Source organism: Takifugu flavidus, chromosome 7 (assembly GCF_003711565.1).
Source record: "Takifugu flavidus isolate HTHZ2018 chromosome 7, ASM371156v2, whole genome shotgun sequence".
In the NCBI taxonomy this organism is placed as follows: domain Eukaryota; kingdom Metazoa; phylum Chordata; class Actinopteri; order Tetraodontiformes; family Tetraodontidae; genus Takifugu; species Takifugu flavidus.
This window is the reverse complement of record NC_079526.1, coordinates 5,107,205-5,125,200: the sequence shown is the minus strand read 5'-3', so window position 1 is coordinate 5,125,200 and position 17,996 is coordinate 5,107,205. Positions and strand designations below refer to the sequence as shown.

Genomic DNA, 17,996 nt, shown 5'->3' with positions numbered 1-17,996 from the left:
TACTCAACTCAACCTCAATGGATTACCGTGAGCTGGATGAATGAGGACCTTTGTGGATGAGCAGCGAATGATGATCTGAAGTCACGTTAGCGTTTTTAATATGGAAGGCTACATGGAAAACACAAGGACCGATGGTTCATTGTCTATCCTGTGAGAGGCAAAATTTCAAGTGCTGCTGTGGTGACTTCCTGGTAGAGTTTCCTGTCTTTGTGGGAACATGTCTGAACATGCTGACTGCTACCTCTGATCAGCGATCCACCTCAAAAGCATCCTCAAAACACCTCAACAAACACCTCCACTCTGTTGACTTGTTAAAACAGCAACAAAGAGATTTTTCTGTATATCCGATACTTTTAGAGCCGCTAAAATTGTGTGATCACCACTTTTGAAAATTTGAGCTTTCAGTTATGTGAAGATTTCATGTTTCCATAGGAAAAAGATCAGTGGGGGAGAGTCCCACATCCCTCCTCTGTGGGGTCCAGTTTACACCCACAAATGTTTCAAGAGAATATGGATGATTCAGTCTGTGAAAAGTCTGTGTCAGTATTTTCCACCGTGAGCTTGAAACATTTACTTGTCTAAAGGGAGGAAACTGTTCAACTGGAAGCCATTCACAGCACAGCCATCTATCTATGTATGGTAGGTCACCCATTCATTACTGCAGCCCCTCCCCTCCTCTCCTCTCCTCTCCTCTCCTCTCCTCTCCTCTCCTCTCCTCTCCTCTCCTCTCCTCTCCTCTCCTCTCTCTCCTCTCCTCTCCTTTCCTTTCCTTTCCTTTCCTTTCCTTTCCTTTCCTTTCCTTTCCTTCCTCTCCTCTCCTCCCCTCCTCTCCTCCCCTCCTCTCCTCCCTTCCCCTCCTCCCCTCCCCTCCTCTCCTCTCCTCCAGCTCGACCTCCTCCTCACACATCATTATGCAGGACACAGATGCCAAACCAAATAATGGACCCATGTATTCTCTTCTGACTTCTGTAGTTCTCTTGCACCACATTTGAGAACATGTTCACCCGTCTCTTCTGTTCTGATTGAGGTGCTGAGCTTGAGATGCCCCCACAGCCATGGCCTCTCTAGGATGTACCTCCGTGGGTTCAAAGTCCAGCCCTGTTGATATGGACGTGGTCAAGTTTATGAAGTTTATGGAAGTTAGCTGCAGGTGCCTGAGTTGTAACAGATCTGGACGTTCAAGAAGAAGACGACGCCATGGACGGCGACAACTCCGGCGGTGACACAGCACCAATGTCTCGAGCACAATTTCCCACGATGCGGGACTTTAACATGCGGAGAAAAACACATGTGGCACATGCCAGCTGACGGTAACAGGAAAGGTGCTTAGTTATATGCAGAAAGGATTGACAGCCAGATTATATAAAGTTATAATCTACAACCTACGTTTCTGGTAAATTCAGTCTTTCCATTTCATTCACACAGGGAGACCATGGGCACATTTCTTGGACAATCCACCTACACGTTTTCGGTGCCGTGCTCCTAAGAGAGTAAGTGTGATGCTAAGCGCAACAGCTCTGCGAGGCCGGGTGAGTCATTGTGAACTCGTATGAGCATCAAACAGGACAGCTGTCAGGAGAACAAGGCAGACCTAGATAAACATCACATGTGTGGAAATACAGAAAGTGTGCGTGTGTGTGCGTGTGTGTGTGTGTGTGTGTGTGTGTGTGTGTGTGTGTGTGTGTGTGTGTGCTAGTGAATTAGAGAGAAAGTGACAGGCATCAAAAGTGAATGAGATACAAGCACACAATTATTCTCTTACATGCACACGTACACTAGAGAAGATTTCCCAAAACATGGACGGGGAGTCCCCCAGGGCACTTTCATCCCACCTCCAGGCTGGCCGATAAGCTTTATCTCGCATCATGAGTGGGCTACAGTCAAACTGCTTGTTTACCGCTTGATGGCATTTATCATCTCCTTTTCCTTAACAGCCTCACAGCCAAGATGGGACGGGAAATCCCCCCCCCCCCCCCCCCCCACTGCCCAGCTCTGCCAGTATCTGTCCGCTTCTCCAGCTACATGAAACCATCCAGGCATGATACAAATATGAGAAATTTAGAGATGGTGAATGCATGAGGTACAGTGCCAGGAAGAGTAGTGCTGACTAAAAGAAAGCATGCTGGTGGACCCCCCTGCCTGCTGTCAGAAAAGGTGCATTCCCGTCTACAGCCTGACACCTTTTATTTGGGAGCAGAGTGAGTGTTGCCTTCATGTGTTAGCCCTTGAGGCTCGGGGTGGAGGTTCTTGGTGGCACATTTGAACACGTGCAGATTTAATTTTGTAATAATGTTCCCTTCGTGCAACAGGAGATTCTGCGAAGGTGCAGGGTTCCGAGTTTAACTTTAGGGTTTCTGTGCTGGGATAGATTGTCCTGAGCAGTTCCATTCACAGTAAGTCAAAACTCTTTTGCTGACCACATCCTGTAGACTGCTCACTCATTGGCTCTTCTTCTTCATTGAATTAGCTCCAGACCGTTGCACATTGTTCTTCTCCACTGTTAATCACCTTCTTAATCTGACCCAAACCACCTCCTCCCGTTTGATCAACCCTAACCATGTTTTTCTCGAGTTCATCTGCCTGAAGAAATGGACCCCTTCTTGGTTTGAGCCTAAAACCGATCTTCCTGTTATTATTTGATATCAGCTTGTTTTAGTTTGTTGTACACACACAATATTACCACAGCTGGATGTTGAGAAGTTTCCATTTCCTTTGTTTATTTCTCCCACCCTCCCAGATTTCTAACATCCATTTATTTAGAACCAAGTAACCAAGAACCAAGTAATTCCAAACTTAAAGAAGGGATCGACGTGTTCATCACCTCAGCTGGGGTGTAGTGGTTCTCAAATGGTTCAAGTCCCTGCCACAACATATTAGTAAGGATGCACTGTCAACGTGCCAGTTCACCTTCTCAGCCAAGCTGCTGATGTTGCTCCCTGGGTGCTGTAGAATGGCTGCCTCCTGCTACTTGTATGTGATTAATGTACATGCACTAGTGTGTGTCTCACAAATACGGGTAAAAAGTGGAGGACTATCTCGTCTTGTCTCATCTTCTTCACCACTTTATCCCTTTTGGGGTCACGGGGAGGGTACACAATGAGCGAAGGCAGGGTCCACCCCTGGATGAGTTGCCAGTTCATTGTAGGGCCCTATATGGGCATTTCTGGGTTCATTACCTTGCTCAAGAGTACCTCTGCAGCTCTCCATACTACCAGAACACCATCAATGTTTTGTCTGCACTGGGGATTCTACCCGAGAACCCTCCACTTCTCAGCCCAGCCCCCCAACAGACTGAGCAACCACACGTATGTGTGTGTGTGTGGCTAGTTGTTTCTTTTTGACCACAAAACACTCATGGGGATTTCTGGTCTCTGGACAGATTAGACATCAAAGGCAATTTAAAGGTTGCAGCAGTTAATCGTTAAATTATTTTGACCACCCAACACTGTGGTCACATCAGGGAAATGATCATAAAACATTTTCACACCAATAATGCAACCGCTAAATAAATCATCATTCTCACAGAGCATTGCTTTGTGATCAAATCATATCTAAGCTTCACTAACTTTGTCTTTGGAAATATGTGTGTTAGATTGTCATTGTCATTCAGTGTATGACCTCACTGGTGTGAAATGGGGGAAAACCCTTTTATTGTACATGACATATTATACATGGGATATTAATAATTATACATCTCTCTTTCCTTTTAAGCAATTGAAAGTTGGAACTCATTTAAAAATTTGTCTCAACAAAGTAGAATGATGCGCACTACTACACAATTATAGAGAAATAAAAATATTTTGGTTGATATTTGTATCTACGTATATATACAGTGTATATTCCCGAGTTCTCGGTTCAGCAGAGGAAATTCTATCGTTGGGTGAAACATTTACACCCTCTAGCGGCGCTAATGCGAACAGATTCAGCGTTCCAATTTGAAATGTTTTTTTTTCTTCTTCCAGTAACTTCAATACTTGCCTTAAAATTAATTTCGTTTTACTGCTTTATCTCTACTAATGTGATTTTATTTGCAGTGGATGTTGACATAAGGGTCAATAATGATGTATGATGACGACGATAAATGTTGATAATCATGTGATGGGATGAAGTTTGGAGTCTGACTACACATTTCTGCCATTTTCTGCTGCTGACCTCAACTCGGGATGTTGTGGATCAGTGGAAGGAATACTTCGAGGACCTCCTCAACCCCACCAACACGCCTTCCAGTGAGGAAGTAGGGCCTGGGGACCTGGGGATAGGCTCTCATATCTCCGGGGCTGAAGTTGCCGAGGTAGTCAAAAAACCCCGGGGGTGGATGAGATCCGCCCAGAGTTCCTTAAGGCTCTGGATGTTGTAGGGCTGTCGTGGCTGACTCGACTCTGCAACCTCGTGTGGACATTGGGGGCGGTGCCCCTGGATTGGCAGACCGGGGTGGTAGTCCCTCTTTTTAATATGAAAAAATGTTCCAACTATAGGGGGATCACACTCCTCAGCCTCCCTGGTAAGGTCTATTCAGGGGTACTGGAGAGGAGGGTCCGCCGGATAGTCGAACCTCGGATTCAGGAGGAGCAATGTGGTTTTCGTCCTGGATGTGGAACAGAGGACCAGCTCTACACCCTCAGCGGGGTCTTCCAGGGTGCATGGGAGTTTGCCCAACCAGTCCACATGTGTTTTGTGGACTTGGAGAAGGCATTCGACCGTGTCCCTCGGGGGGTCCTGTGGGGGGTTCTCCGAGAGTATGGAGTGTCGGGCCCGCTGATACGGGCCGTCCGCTCCCTGTACGATCGGTGCCAGAGTTTGGTCCGAATTGCTGGCAGTAAGTCAAACTCGTTTCCGGTGAGGCGTCATCGGCCCGTGACCTCCAACGATCACTGGATCGGTTCGCCGCCGCATGTGAAGCGGCTGGGATGAAAATCAGCACCTCCAAATCCGAGGCCATGGTTCTCAACCGGAAAAGTGTGAAGTGCCTTCACCGGGTCAAGGAGGAGATCCTGCCTCAAGTGGAGGAGTTCAACTACCTCGGGGTCTTGTTCACGAGTGAGGGAAGAATGGAGCGGGAGATCGACAGGCGGATCTGACCGGTCCGTAGTGGTGAAGAGAGATTTACCGGTCGATCTTCGTTCCTACCCTCACCTATGGTCATGAGCTTTGGGTAATGACCGAAAGAACAAGATCACGGGTACAAGCGGCTGAAATGAGCCTCCTCCGTAGGGTGGCTGGGCTCTCCCTTAGAGACAGGGTGAGAAGCTCTGCCATCCGGGGAGGAGCTCGGAGTAGAGTCGCTGCTCCTCCGCGTCGAGAGGAGCCAGATGGGGGGCTTGGGCATCTAGTCAGGATGCCCCCTGGACGCCTCCCTGTGAGGTGTTCAGGGCATGTCCCTCCGGTAGGAGACCCCCGGGGAGACCCAGGACACGTTGGAGAGACTATGTCTCTCGACTGGCCTGGGAACGCCTGGGGATCCCTCCGGATGAGCTGGAGGAGGTAGCTGGGGAGAGGGAAGTCTGGGCTTCTCTCCTTAGGCTGCTGCCCCCGCGACCCGACCCCGGATAAGCGGTAGAGGATGGATGGATGGATGGATTTCTGCCATTTTATTAAGTAAAATTTGACAAATTTCAGTTTTTCCGATCAAATCCAGGGCAAAAACCCCGCGAGAGGCAGGGGCGAATTGTGCCTCACGTCTGACTGCATGATCCAATACAAACTGGGTTGCATGACGTGTGCCAGTTTTTGTTCCTCAGCATATCGCTAATATGAACTTTACAGAAATAGTCGTTATACACCATGACTTTCTGCAGTCTATGTAATGTCTTTATGCATGTGTGAGAGAACTATTCCTGCTGATCGCACAATAAAGTGCAGAGAAAAGTCAGCAAGTGAGGCAGTACTCTGCCTCAACTCAAGGGGGCGTACGCAAGCTGGCAGGTGCTTTCTCGCTTCAGTGCTGGCTCATTTTAATAGGCAAACTTTATTAAAATTTATTGAAGCACCAGAATTTTGAAAGTTTGAAAAATAACAGAAATTTTTACTGTTGGTCAAAATTAAATTTGTGCTGCACACATCTCTGCACTTTAATTTGTTTGCAGTATATATGTCACAAGATGGGTGCTCTATCCATAGCTACAAAAGAAAGTTCTTTATAGGACAAATATGTTCCTGTGTATATGTTTGTGTTGGTTTGTGAGTGTAATTGAAAGAGGAATGCTGATGGGATATGAAGCATTAGCAGTAGTTGTATGCTGTTGGGAAAATGGTGAAATAAGATGCTTTTTTCCAGTTCTTACAATCGTAAATCTGACTCTTGAGGAGTCAGTGCCTCAGCAGCCATGAACCTCACCGCACGTCACTGGTACAATGGGTATATTGCAAATGGTTAAAACGCAGCATATTGATGCAGTTCAGCAGAGTTCAACAGATTTCGCCAAGACTATTTGTAAAACCATATTCTGGTTTCATTTTCCACTCATTAGTCAAAAGCTACCGATGACCAGCTCAATATGAAAGAGGGCCAGCTGATAGGTTGCCATAACAACCACAACTGTCCTGCTTTGATGTTCAGCTGATGTCAGGTAATACGAAGCACAGAACAGCCCCCCCCCCCACACACACACACCACACGCACGCCATGGACTGTTGGAAGCCAAGAGTACCAGGACAGAACCCAGACAGGGGAGAACATTTAAAATGAGGACCCCAGACAATACCTGCAGATCCCTGGTGGTTGTTTTTTTAATGGTTTGATCATTTGAGCACATACCTGGCAGATTAAATCCATCTGTTACAAAGGAAGTAGAACAGAAAAGGATCGGCTTCTATCAGTGAGCTGACAGACATTTGGAGTGTGGAGACGAAGCATCAGCACAGGAACTGTTATTAAAGTAGGTCATTAAAATGGCTTCCTCGAGATGTTCCTTGTGCACAGACGCTTCACTGTCTCACAACCCAACAGGAAAAGCAAACCGATTCACTCATTTATGTCAGTACAATAACAGCACAGACAGAAGCTGTTAGGCTTGTGATCTGGCTCAAATTAATCACGTTTAATAAGAGGATTCATCGGATTTCTGAGAAACAGCAGCGGCTTCACAGGAAAGGGACGATGCGTTCTAACTTTACCGCACGAATTAAACGAAACACAACCTCTTCTACAAGCATCAATCTGCACGCAAGTTTAGACCCTTGTCTTTTTCACACAGGAAGGAAATGCATGTCAAGCGTGCCACGGCTGCCCCCCAGATTTGACGCTATCTCCTGATTGTTGGCTGATGTGAGTGCTTGTGGTGGGCTGCAAATGAGGGTGTCGAGTTGCAGAAAAAGAAACTGTTGCAAAAATGCAAGCACACAGAAGTACGGTCAGCGTTTGAAATCCCCGACCTGGTCGACATTCAGGAACCTCAACTGAGCAGCACCAGGTTCCACTGCAGCTCAGTGGAACCTTTATCGACACCTTTATCCCTCTGATGATTTAAATACTTTCCAATGGTTACAGACAGAACTCATGTGGGTGTTGGCAAAGCGCAGACATCAACCGTACTGATCTGGTGTCAGATTAAATTATTTATTACTTTAAATCAATCACAGATTTGGATCTTTGGGTTTACATGAGCACACATTTAGTCAGATATATTAAAAATAAATATTTCATATAAGATACAACTTCATCAGCACATTAGTGTTAAGAGATGGTGGTCTACAAACAAATCGCTTTGAGCTGTCAGTGAACGCCTCACGGGTCGTTTTCATATTAAAACACTAAAAAGTGGAGACTGAAGAGATGCTGTCGCCTGTTTACATTCTATAGAAACACCATCATCCGCTGCTTCTGACAGTCAGATCTTATAGAGACCAAAGAAGTTGGCGTAATGCGTGTGACTGAGAAAGGTGGGGTGCGACACGTTGACATAAACTCTGTCGTGGGTCTGCAGCTGCAGGGCGGAGGCGAGGTAGCTCTCAGCGGTCCAGGGGTGCGCGGACTGCTGACGGCAGAAACCCGCTCTGTGGGCCTCCATCAGGGTCAGAGGCGAAGGCCGTCCTCCTCTCCTCACAAACACCAAGTGGTGGAAGGAGGAGGCGGGGGAGCAGTCTCTGAAGACCAGCTCCACCCGCGAGTAAATGTGGTAGATTCCCGTCTCGTTGACCTGCAGAGCTCCGTCCTGGAACTGGTAAGAGACCCCCCCTGAGGTGAACGCTCGGCCGACTCGTGACTCCCACCTCAAAGTCTTGGAGAACTTCTCCTTTTCAATACGCCCTGAAACACACGAGAAATCCTGTCAGTCGCTCCCAAAAACGCAGTGAGACCGATGAAAAGACTGGCTGGTTGAATGAATCTAGTGTTGGCGATGAGTTTTCCATTTAGTAAATTTAGGAAAACATCACATGATTAAAGTGGTAACAGGAGCAGTTTCTGTTTCATCCTACCTATAACGTGGGCAGCAGGTCTCTCTCTATCATCCTCATCCTTCAGAAGAGGTTCATAGAGACCTGAAAAAGACAGATGAGCATCACCTCCTCTGTCTCTTTAGGGAAGTTATTTATCTGAGTGTGTTTATACTCACCGATCTGCTTCTGAGCCACATTAAACTCACTCACGGGTTTCACCTTCAGTGAGAACAAAAGAAAAACAAAAAAAGAGGAATCTCATTACCACATCACACCAGCGCTCGGCTGTCTGCGCTCTCTCAGAGCGCTGCAGAGGATTTCCTGTCTCTGGACGGGTGTCCACAGATGGAACATGTAAAACTGAGGTCTGCAGGCTTAAATGTCAAGACGTGAGCCGAAATCGTTAATTATTAAACATTGCAGATGTGCGTTAACTTTCCAGCTTGGTTTTCCACCCTGCCACCTTACGCCCCCCCCCCCCCACACACACACACACCCATCAAAGCCACAGAAACTCACACCTTTTAGACTTTTCTCATGAAAACTGCACTACAAATCTGCCCAGTGATGAACGCCGATCATGAACACTTCTTACTGTGAACATTCAGGTTTTTAACCCGTGTACGTCCACGCTGCTGCAGCCACGTTCACAATAAATAAATAATGAATCAATTAATTAATTAATTAAGAACAAACTCCTCAGACAGGCCAGTCAGCACCATCTTACCTGTCTCAGCTCTTTCTTCATTTGATAAATCTCGTACGCCTCGAACCCCAGGCCTGCGAAAACCAGCAGGAACAGCATCAGGACCACCAGGGCCGTGCAGGGGCTCACCCCCATGCTGCCCCGGCTCTTCTGGCGCCTGCCCGCGCTCTCCAGGCTGGGGGGGTGAGACCAGCAGGGCACGAGGCCCGGTGGTTGGTCGGGATGTTGCGAGCCCCCTGCGTCCACCAGGAACACCTGTGGGAAAGGGTACGTCTGGTCACAGCTCATGGCGAAGGTCCTGCTGTAAAGCCAGCTGCGTGCGTCTGTTACCTCTGCACAGAGGAGGTGTGGACTTCTTCATCTGAGCATCTCTGACACCACATATGTCAAATTATTCACCTCCCACAAAGCCCTCCCACACAAACCAGACTATAGATGAGTGCGCGCATGAAGGACGATCACCTGACAATCAAGTCATTCAACTCTGCATTGCAAAATACAGCCCAAGTGGAGATCTTCCATGTTGCCACTTTGGCTTTGAAGTGATCCTCAGCTCCCAAACCACATCGCAGACGCCACTGATGGAGTCAAAGGGCTGACCGACCACTGACCACAGCCACCTGCCCTGACTCTTTAAGGCGACCGTGTTCCAACGCTGCCAGAGAATATTTGTCCAATAGCAATAATTCAGTGTGTATTGTTAGAAAACAGTGACGCAGCAGCTTCTGTAGGTTATTCTCAGTGGGATAGATGCTGCTGCCACATGAAAAGGATGCACGTCTTCTTTATTGCTCGCTGGTAGACAGACGGTGCTTTAGAGGTGAGAATCTAAACCCGACAAAGACCTCACAGTTACAATTACCGGAAAGCTCAACACAGCCTCACCACATGTGCACTTGCGCATGCCACAGCCGTTGCCGCTTTCGGGGTGAGGCTCCAAGGGCGCAGCACAATTAAGCTGTTCCTTCAATGTGGTAGCAACTTTCTGCAACACCTTTAGATAATCTGAGTAAACATTACAAATATTACTGCAGCAGGTCTCAATTCATCCCACACCTGAAATATCAACCACAACAAACCATTATTCACAAGACCTGTGAGCCAAGTATGTGTGGAAAGTCATTTAACTTTATCATTTGACTTTGGTCACTTCCAGAGGAGGCGACCCCCCCAAGCTTCTTCCTCTCAGATGTTAGGTTTCGTTTCTCCAGCCCCTGAACAAAGGATGACCCCCATCTCCGACTGTTACCATAATGTGCGCAGAGGATTCGCACAATTAAGTGTTTCGAGTGTGTTTCCCAGTAACGTCAGGCTGAAAGCGGTCCTCTTCAAGCGGAGCAGTCGCTGTGACTGCTTAAGGTGGGAGGGTCTGGTTTTGGGGTCTAACCGAGCTTTATTCTGAGTAGGTGCTCCAGTTAATTTGATGACACTGGAGGATGTACGTCATTCACTGAATCAGCAAGAATGTGGATGAATTGTTGCCTGTTTCTCACCGCCTGTGCTCTTTCTGTTGTATAATGGAGGGAGCTGTGGTCGTGGTGACTGATTTCTCAATCAGAGGTATTGCCTGCAAATGACAAAGAGCGTCGCAGTCTGTCTGGCATCACAATCTTCTTGTAAACGAGAATTTCCGTCTGGCAGTGAGTGGAACATATAAAACATCGTTTAGGGTAATATTTAATGTGAATAGGCAACGAAGCTGCATTAATTTCAATTGTAGGTCAGAGAAACAAAAGCATCATGTGTCACAGGCTTCATCTGAGGAAGAATAACAGTCCAATCCCAGGACATGAGCTGTCCTCTCCCGTGTTGTCCCAGTAGTAGATGGTTTTCCAGGTGTCCTCTCCTTTCTTTCATATTGTAATTTACAACAGACGGTGGGCGCCACTGTCTTCCCATTGGCGCTGACCGAGCCTCTGCTCTGAGACACACTTGACTGCCTTGATGATGAACCGAGGTTTGGCAGGCTAGACTGGAGCACCTTGACCATGCTCTGTGTTTGTGAGGAGCCCAGCTGGTTCAAAGGTCCACGGAACGCTGCGGTGGCCACTGCCAGCCTTGTGCAATCAAAGGAGAGGGGCTGGTCCTGATCCTCACAGACAGGGGGAGGTGTTTGGTCTTGACACAGGCTCCGTGGAGGGCTGGAAGGATGGGGCCCGTCTAAGGTGCTGTGATACCCCGTCCGCTCACCAGAACAGTCTCCCTCATTTCCAGTCCACCCGCTGCTACTGGCGTGCGCATCACAGAAAGGAGGGACTATTGCTGAAAACAAGAGAAAAGATGCACAGAGGGATCAAAGGTCACTGATTGTTGTGTTAAAGGAGGAGTTCACCAAAGTGGAGTCATCAGGAAGAATACAGTAACTTTTGTAGTCTTATAAAGGCAAGACAAGAACAGAGAAAAGCAAGAATAAGGGAATCAGTCTGAATTAAATTGATATTGTCAGCCCTGCGATCAGCTGGCGACTTCTCCCAGAAAATTAGGCTTGAACTTCTTCTTTACCTTGACCACTATTCCCTTTTGGGGTCCGGGGGGGGGGGGGGGGGGGGTGCAGGAGCCTCTCCCAGCTGCATATGGGCAAAGGCAGGGTACCCCTGAATGCAGTGCTCAGTCTATCATTACCTTGCTCAAGGGTACCTGTGGTTAGCGGTAGCTCAGTCATTGGGGGACTGGGCTAAGAAGTGGTGGGTTCTCAGTTCAAAGATGTACTGGTAGTAGGGGGGACACCTTCGAAACACCACTGTGGTACCCTTGAGGGCTGAAATTGACCCTAATTTCCTATATGATAACTTTTTACTTAATGAATTAAAGGGTAAACACTGTAAAACTGCACAATATGCAAGTTCATGGTTTTGCAGTTTTATTGCTCTTTTATTCATAGACATTCAGTGCATATCTAGTAATTGCAGAATAACACTAAATCCTTTCCTGAGCGTTACTTTAAACACATTATATATGACATGGAAGAGGGCAAATCTTTATAATGAGCAAAAAGCTTCAGCATTAACTCCTTCACCGACTGACCAGCAGCTGCAGATTCTTGACTGGCTCCTCTTCTTTTGCAGTAGGGTCGAGGAGTCCAGGGCTTATGTTTGCAGGAAGGATCAAGCACTCGAAGTTTAGCAATGAACTTTTTGTACTCTTTTTCCAAAGCATCAATGTTCTGCTGGAACTCTGTTATCTTCCTCTCTGGGTAATGAGACAGTTGGGATTGCTGAGAGGAAAAAAAGGAATTAAGCAGAGACAGAATGATCATAGCAACAATCGCTACCAACTGCACGTTACTAGTGTTTTCACTCACCCGTAAATAATACTCGATTTCGCTCTTGATACTTGGGATCCATTTTTTCACAGATGTAGCTGAATTGAGAGTGGACTGTAAAGACAGATGTTAGCTGTAACAAGCTAACCGATGACAGCTAAAAATGCTAAAACATCAAGTTGCTGACTCTTTTTACCAGCTTGGGTCTCCGCTCGTGTACATTTTTGAGTCGCCCCTCTGCACGCAAAGGAAAACGCAATTTAATGTAAAAACAGTGCATGGAAAGTCATTTTGCCGGCTAACAATAACACATGTGTATTTTTATGGGAGGACTAGCTGTCCTGTTAGCTGTGGGCTAAAGGTAGATGGCCGCATCGCTGTCTTAAATCCCAGAAATGAAGATCGCTCCTACAGGTTTCACGGCTCCTCACCTTCCCTCTCCTTCTGCAGCCACAGTCTGTTCAAACGACCCTGTTGTTTTTCCTCATTCCTCGCCATCTTGACCGCGGGCCAGACCAAACAATGTCACGTGAGGCGCGCTCATGATGTCACGCCCACGTGGCCACTCACGCGACAATACTTCCTCTTCGAGGCCTAGTTCGCACAGGTGCGTACCGCCACCGCTGAACCTGTTTGGGTATTGTCACACTTGTCAAATATAAATGTATCCTATATTTATTCATTAAAGGAACACATTATTTATGTCTAGTGTGTGTCTTTTAAACATTAAACATGTCCTTTCCTTCTGAATCTGTCCCACCTTTGCTGCTATCAACGCTTTCAATGTTTCTTTTACCATTTTTTCTCAGTGAATACTTGCCTATAATTGATAACTGAGAATTTCTAATAATCTAATAATAGTCATAACAGTTTTTTTTAACCCAATTTACAATGGGCACCGGAAGTACCTCTGGGGAACAGTACTCTACCAAGTTCAAATCAAATTTGTATGCTAATTTATTAATTTTACAATGAAATTCTTGGTTTTATCATGTATAGCGATATCCATAGTAGCCAATATTAGTTGCATATATATTTCCCGAGGACAACCTTGGAAACGACTCACCTAAGAGACCATTAGTTGCAACTCCTCAGTTTTACTCTCGATGTTTGAATAGCCTTTTCCCTCACCAGTTGGATTTTTCTTCCAATAAATCGGCGCAACTGCCTATATTTCTTTGATAATAATCAAATCATTTTCACCTTAAACGTTTCTTAGTACTCTAAAAGTGTTATTCCTTACGTTATTTGGAATATTCTCTCCACCAAGGGAATGTTTAAATGTATTATATTGCGTGCTTGTGTGCTTTTGTAGGTAGTGTGTGTAATCTTCAACGACATTCAACACTAGTACCTCCTGGTGGTGGTATATTGAAACGCCCCCCAGTGTTTTCAATAGTTACATATATAAAAAGTTGAAATTAGGAATTTGATAAAAGATGTACCTAAACACACTCACACACATACTCATGACCCGATTATACAATTGCGTGAAAAACAGATATTAACCACATTATATTGGTTGTATAGTTAGTTTTTAAGGTTGGCGTTAATTAATGAAATCGTGTTTGGGTTTATTTTAATGTGTAGAATTCTATCTTGGGCATTCTACAAAAAAAAAATACTGATTTGGTTTCGGATTTGGGGGGTTTGAATCTGAATTTCTAGATATTTATTTTTCAATTGTGAAGCTGCTGCTCTGCAGCGCGTTAATCTCTTGATTGATTCGCCCTTGCCAACTTCTCGGAGCCGCATTATTATTACGCAGAGATTAGAGCGGACTCACTTCCCGTAATACACGCCTCCTGCGTGACGTAGATCTTCCGAGTGGCCCCTGTCCTTATATGGTAGGCAGGACACCGTTTTCCGGAATGATGTCATGTGGCAGTAAATTTTATAAAATAAGCAGATATGGCGTAAAATGGTCGTTCTTAATCAGAGTGAAGACAAACTCACAGACGAAAAGCTCTGCTGACAACTTGCCAACTCTTTTGTGCTGATTTCACGGCGCGAGGTTGTTCTTCATAATAAACACTTTAAAATAATAATGACAGGGAAATCTTAAAAGGCTTATCTATATACACCCCCCTCCAAAAAAGAGTGGAAAAAAAATATGCGGGTACCTATAAAAACACAATATCAAAGTGACGGAAACCGTAACCAATACTAACCATGTTAGAGGACTTATTTATTAGTGATATAACAGCGAGGCTAAAGTTACAAAGCTGAATGAGCTCTTGGCTTTTAATGTTTGTATGTTAAGTGGAAGCGCGGGCTGTCGTGTCAATAAGTTCACCTCTGTCGCCCTCTAGTGTTCATCATGAGTAGAGCACACGTGGCATCGCCTCAGTTTTCATATTTGATATGTTTTATAAGCAAACTAAATTATTTAAAGGCTTGAACACAACTTTGATATCAGCCATTTCCACATAACTGCCGGGGACTTAAGGGAGAATGGGGTTTCAAGTATTGCAATTATTTATTGTTACATATGTGCATTTTTTAACCCCTGAGTCATTAACCTCTGTCTTTTTTTTTTAGTAGATCATTGTTGAGTAAAACCCAGTTGTAAGGACTGGGTAAAACCCAGTGTGCTACTTGTAAGGAAACCAGATAAGGTCAGTGTAATCAGATAAGATACATGTACGATGTTTGATCTTTTAACAAAGCATTTTGATATTACAGATATTCTGTAATTTAGCTGTCAAGATAGGAATCACTCAGATGTCCTCAGATGAGCTGTATTACTCAATTTTCTCTGTGGTAATATGAACCCTTCACTGATTATAACATTAAGTTTAATATGAAGAATAGTGTGAGCAGCACTATATTGGAGATGTCTGCTAAAGAGAGATCACAAAGTCTGCCATCATAGTTTGCAATTTGGGCCTTATTGTATGCAGTGAGCTGGCTGTCAGCTGCAACAATCACTTAACTTGGATCAATACCAGCCCTAATGGAATTTACCTTAAGTTACTGGGAACGAGAAGCTCTTGCAACATGTTACAACATGTTTTATTGTTTGTGCTCCTCACATGGCACACCCACTTTTTTCCCCTGTCACTCAGAAGAACTCAGACAGCATTGCTTCATTTTGTCCACTTTATTTTCTTAAATATTGATTAGTTTCTGAATTGCTCAGAAAACCCCCAAGAAACACATAAAAAAATTAAAGTATTCTTATTACAAATGGTAAACATAAGTACTCGTGTTGATCTTATATACATATAACAATGAGTGAAACCCCATTAAACAACTTTAGAAAAAAAACAAGGAAATCTTGAAGCTTTTCTAACATAACTTCTTACAATTAAGAAAAAAAAAGTACATTGTACTGTAACTCAGAAGTCAGGCAGCTTTTGTTAACTTTTCAGCCATGGAGAGTTGGCCAACACGCCCACGTTTGGGCCTTTAGGACTACAGCAAGAAAAGTCTGGAAGAAGAAAAGTTCTAATACTGAAATTTCTCCTTTGATGGTCATGAGAGGGTCCATGCAGAGCTCGCAGGAAATCAAGAAAACTTTAGTCCGATCCAGTTCTGGAAAACAGAGACCCCGATAGCTTCCCGCCTGTCAACATGCCCCTCTGCTTCATGGCTACCGTGGCTGTCCTGAGCCCCTCTCCGGGACGCGCCAAGGAGGGGGCGCGCACTGGCACCCAGGAGCGTGCGTTCAGTCCCGGTCCTGCCAGCGTCGCGCCACATCGTCCCAGATTCCGTCACGAGTTCGGTAGATACGACCAACCACTTTACCAGGAAGCGTCCGTCTCGTTCATGAGTCTCTTCTCTCGCCGCCGCCGCCGCCTCAGAAAGTCTGGAGCTGCTGCGTTAACATCAGCTGGCAGCCGCTGTTGACGTGGTTCATCACCTTCTGCTTCAGCTGGGCCACCTGTTCGCGCAGCATGTTGGCGGTGGACGCCAGCTCCGAGTTCTGAGACTTGAGGGTCTTCACTTTATCCTCCAGCCGAGAGATTCGCTCCAGCTTCCTTTTCCGGCATTTGGAGGCAGCGATGCGGTTTCTCATTCGCTTTCTCTCGGCCTTGATCCTCTCTTGGCTCTCCATGTCGATAGGGGACAGAGGAGGGGTCTCCCCCGGCATCTCCGGCACGGTCTGGGGCTCCTCTTTGAGCGCCGTGAGCCGTGGGATTTGGGCGGAGGACGTTTGCCCGTAAATGGGGAGCTGAGGCGGGGCAGCGGAAAAGGACATAGTCGGCGCCGAAGTGGTGTAGTTCGGCGCCGAGACGGTGCTGATGGCCGGATTGTAAGTGTTCAAGTCCTCATAAACCGGCGAGTCGGAGCGCATGGTGCCGTTGTTGCTGTAAACGGCGGCACCGGCAACAGAGGACACCGGAGGCAGCGCGCTGGTGCCGCCGGTCTGGGGGGACGAGGTGACGCTCACGTTCGGCGTGCCCGGCATGTGCTGGTGGTGGAGCTCCGCCAGGGCGCGGACAAACCCCTCCGCGAAGCCCTCCTGCTCTTCCGTGACGTTCTTGGGGCTAATAAACTGGGTCGGAGTCGGCGTTGTGGTGATGAGTCCGTTGCTGGACTGGATGATAAGTCGTTCCAACTCCGGGGAGGCCAGTTTCAACAAGCCCACGTCGGGAGATGTGAGGAGCTCACCGGCTTTTGCCCGGAGGTGAGGTTTCAGAGTGCCCGTCGGGTCGGAGAGGTTCAGTGTCATGTTGTGTTTCAGCGCTTTGGGGTTGCTGTACCCGTAGCCGGCGGTGTCGTGCTGGGAGAAAGCGTTCAGTGAGTCGTCATAAAAAGTAGTTTCCATCTTGGTATACATAGAAGACAAACCAAAAGCAATGTCTACAGAGTCTTGTACAAAAAAGCAGTTCGTCTCCTCTCTCGTCTTCCTGGTTTATCAGTCGTGGCGAGGGAAAAAAAGCGCTGGTTTTCCGAAAGGTCCGCTCTGTGCGTCAAAACTTCCACAACTCAGCGTGAGAACTTTCTTGACACAGGAATCAAGACTTACTTCTTTTAGAGGACGGCGGTCTGTTTCAGTGCCGAGTTGTTACCGTTCTCAACGCTTTTGTCAGAGTATCCACACTTGACCGTGAGCGGCTCTAACTTTCCCTGTCAGGCAGTCGTGGCACCGACTGTGGTGCGTCCTCCGCCTGGTTGTGTATATACTCAGGGCTACAGCGTGGAGGCTACCTTATCTGCTGCCGCTGTCGCTCTAAAAAATAACCATGACGTCATGAAAGGGCTCTCCCATTGGCTGGAGGGCGTGTCGCGCGGCCACGCCCCGCCCATCGATAACGCGCGTTGCCAGGACGACCACCACCCAGAAGATTCTGAATCTCGCGGTGGATTGTGGGATGAGGTAATGCAGCGCCGCGAACGTAAGCGCGGTGCATTGTGGGATGACGTATTGTTTTTGAATATCTGGTTACCCGCTTTACTGTCAGTGGCGGGACGGTCATCTTATGCTGGTCCGCTTTCTTACTACTGATTTATTAGCTATATAAACGAATTTCTGTCTTATTTTCATTATATTTCAGCAATTTTTGTACTGATCAAAAACCCCCAAATAAATCCCCTTTTGCTCTAGGAATATAATCTCCACTAAATTGTACAAAGTTAGCCTGAGATGCCCCGCAACAACAGAATAAATGTACATCTGATTAACTACTTGACGTTTCACAATAA

General features: G+C 46.5%; 3 protein-coding genes and 1 long non-coding RNA gene across 5 annotated transcripts; 1 reads left to right on the top strand and 3 right to left on the bottom strand.

Moving 5' to 3' along the window:
• Positions 1 to 928: 928 nt before the first annotated feature.
• LOC130529190 (uncharacterized) lies at positions 929 to 2,297 on the top strand. The gene is made up of 3 exons (XR_008951501.1): positions 929 to 1,322; positions 1,426 to 1,490; positions 1,935 to 2,297. It is a non-coding gene; the product is annotated as an uncharacterized LOC130529190 (long non-coding RNA).
• A 5,244-nt stretch (positions 2,298 to 7,541) lies between these two features.
• faslg (Fas ligand (TNF superfamily, member 6)) lies at positions 7,542 to 10,601 on the bottom strand. Of its 2 annotated transcripts, XM_057039139.1 has the most exons (5): positions 9,413 to 10,601; positions 9,104 to 9,337; positions 8,553 to 8,595; positions 8,416 to 8,478; positions 7,542 to 8,245 (listed from the first exon to the last, which is right to left on the bottom strand). In XM_057039139.1, the coding sequence occupies exons 2-5, from the start codon at positions 9,215 to 9,217 to the stop codon at positions 7,827 to 7,829; spliced, it is 639 nt and encodes a 212-aa protein (XP_056895119.1). In that variant the 5' UTR covers positions 9,218 to 9,337; positions 9,413 to 10,601; the 3' UTR covers positions 7,542 to 7,826. The 2 variants fall into 2 exon arrangements, with proteins under 2 accessions (XP_056895119.1, XP_056895118.1); XM_057039138.1 differs by having other exon boundaries at positions 9,104 to 10,601.
• Positions 10,602 to 10,746: 145 nt separating this feature from the next.
• si:dkey-86e18.1 (uncharacterized protein LOC557342 homolog) lies at positions 10,747 to 12,973 on the bottom strand. Its single transcript, XM_057039133.1, has 5 exons — positions 12,776 to 12,973; positions 12,541 to 12,581; positions 12,384 to 12,458; positions 12,107 to 12,296; positions 10,747 to 11,344 (listed from the first exon to the last, which is right to left on the bottom strand). Exons 1-5 carry the CDS (start codon positions 12,840 to 12,842, stop codon positions 10,821 to 10,823), a joined length of 897 nt encoding a protein of 298 aa, XP_056895113.1. The 5' UTR covers positions 12,843 to 12,973; the 3' UTR covers positions 10,747 to 10,820.
• A 2,455-nt stretch (positions 12,974 to 15,428) lies between these two features.
• On the bottom strand, positions 15,429 to 17,494 carry jun (Jun proto-oncogene, AP-1 transcription factor subunit). The gene has a single exon (XM_057039130.1). It carries the CDS (start codon positions 17,128 to 17,130, stop codon positions 16,147 to 16,149), a length of 984 nt encoding a protein of 327 aa, XP_056895110.1. The 5' UTR covers positions 17,131 to 17,494; the 3' UTR covers positions 15,429 to 16,146.
• Between the last annotated feature and the right edge of the window lie 502 nt (positions 17,495 to 17,996).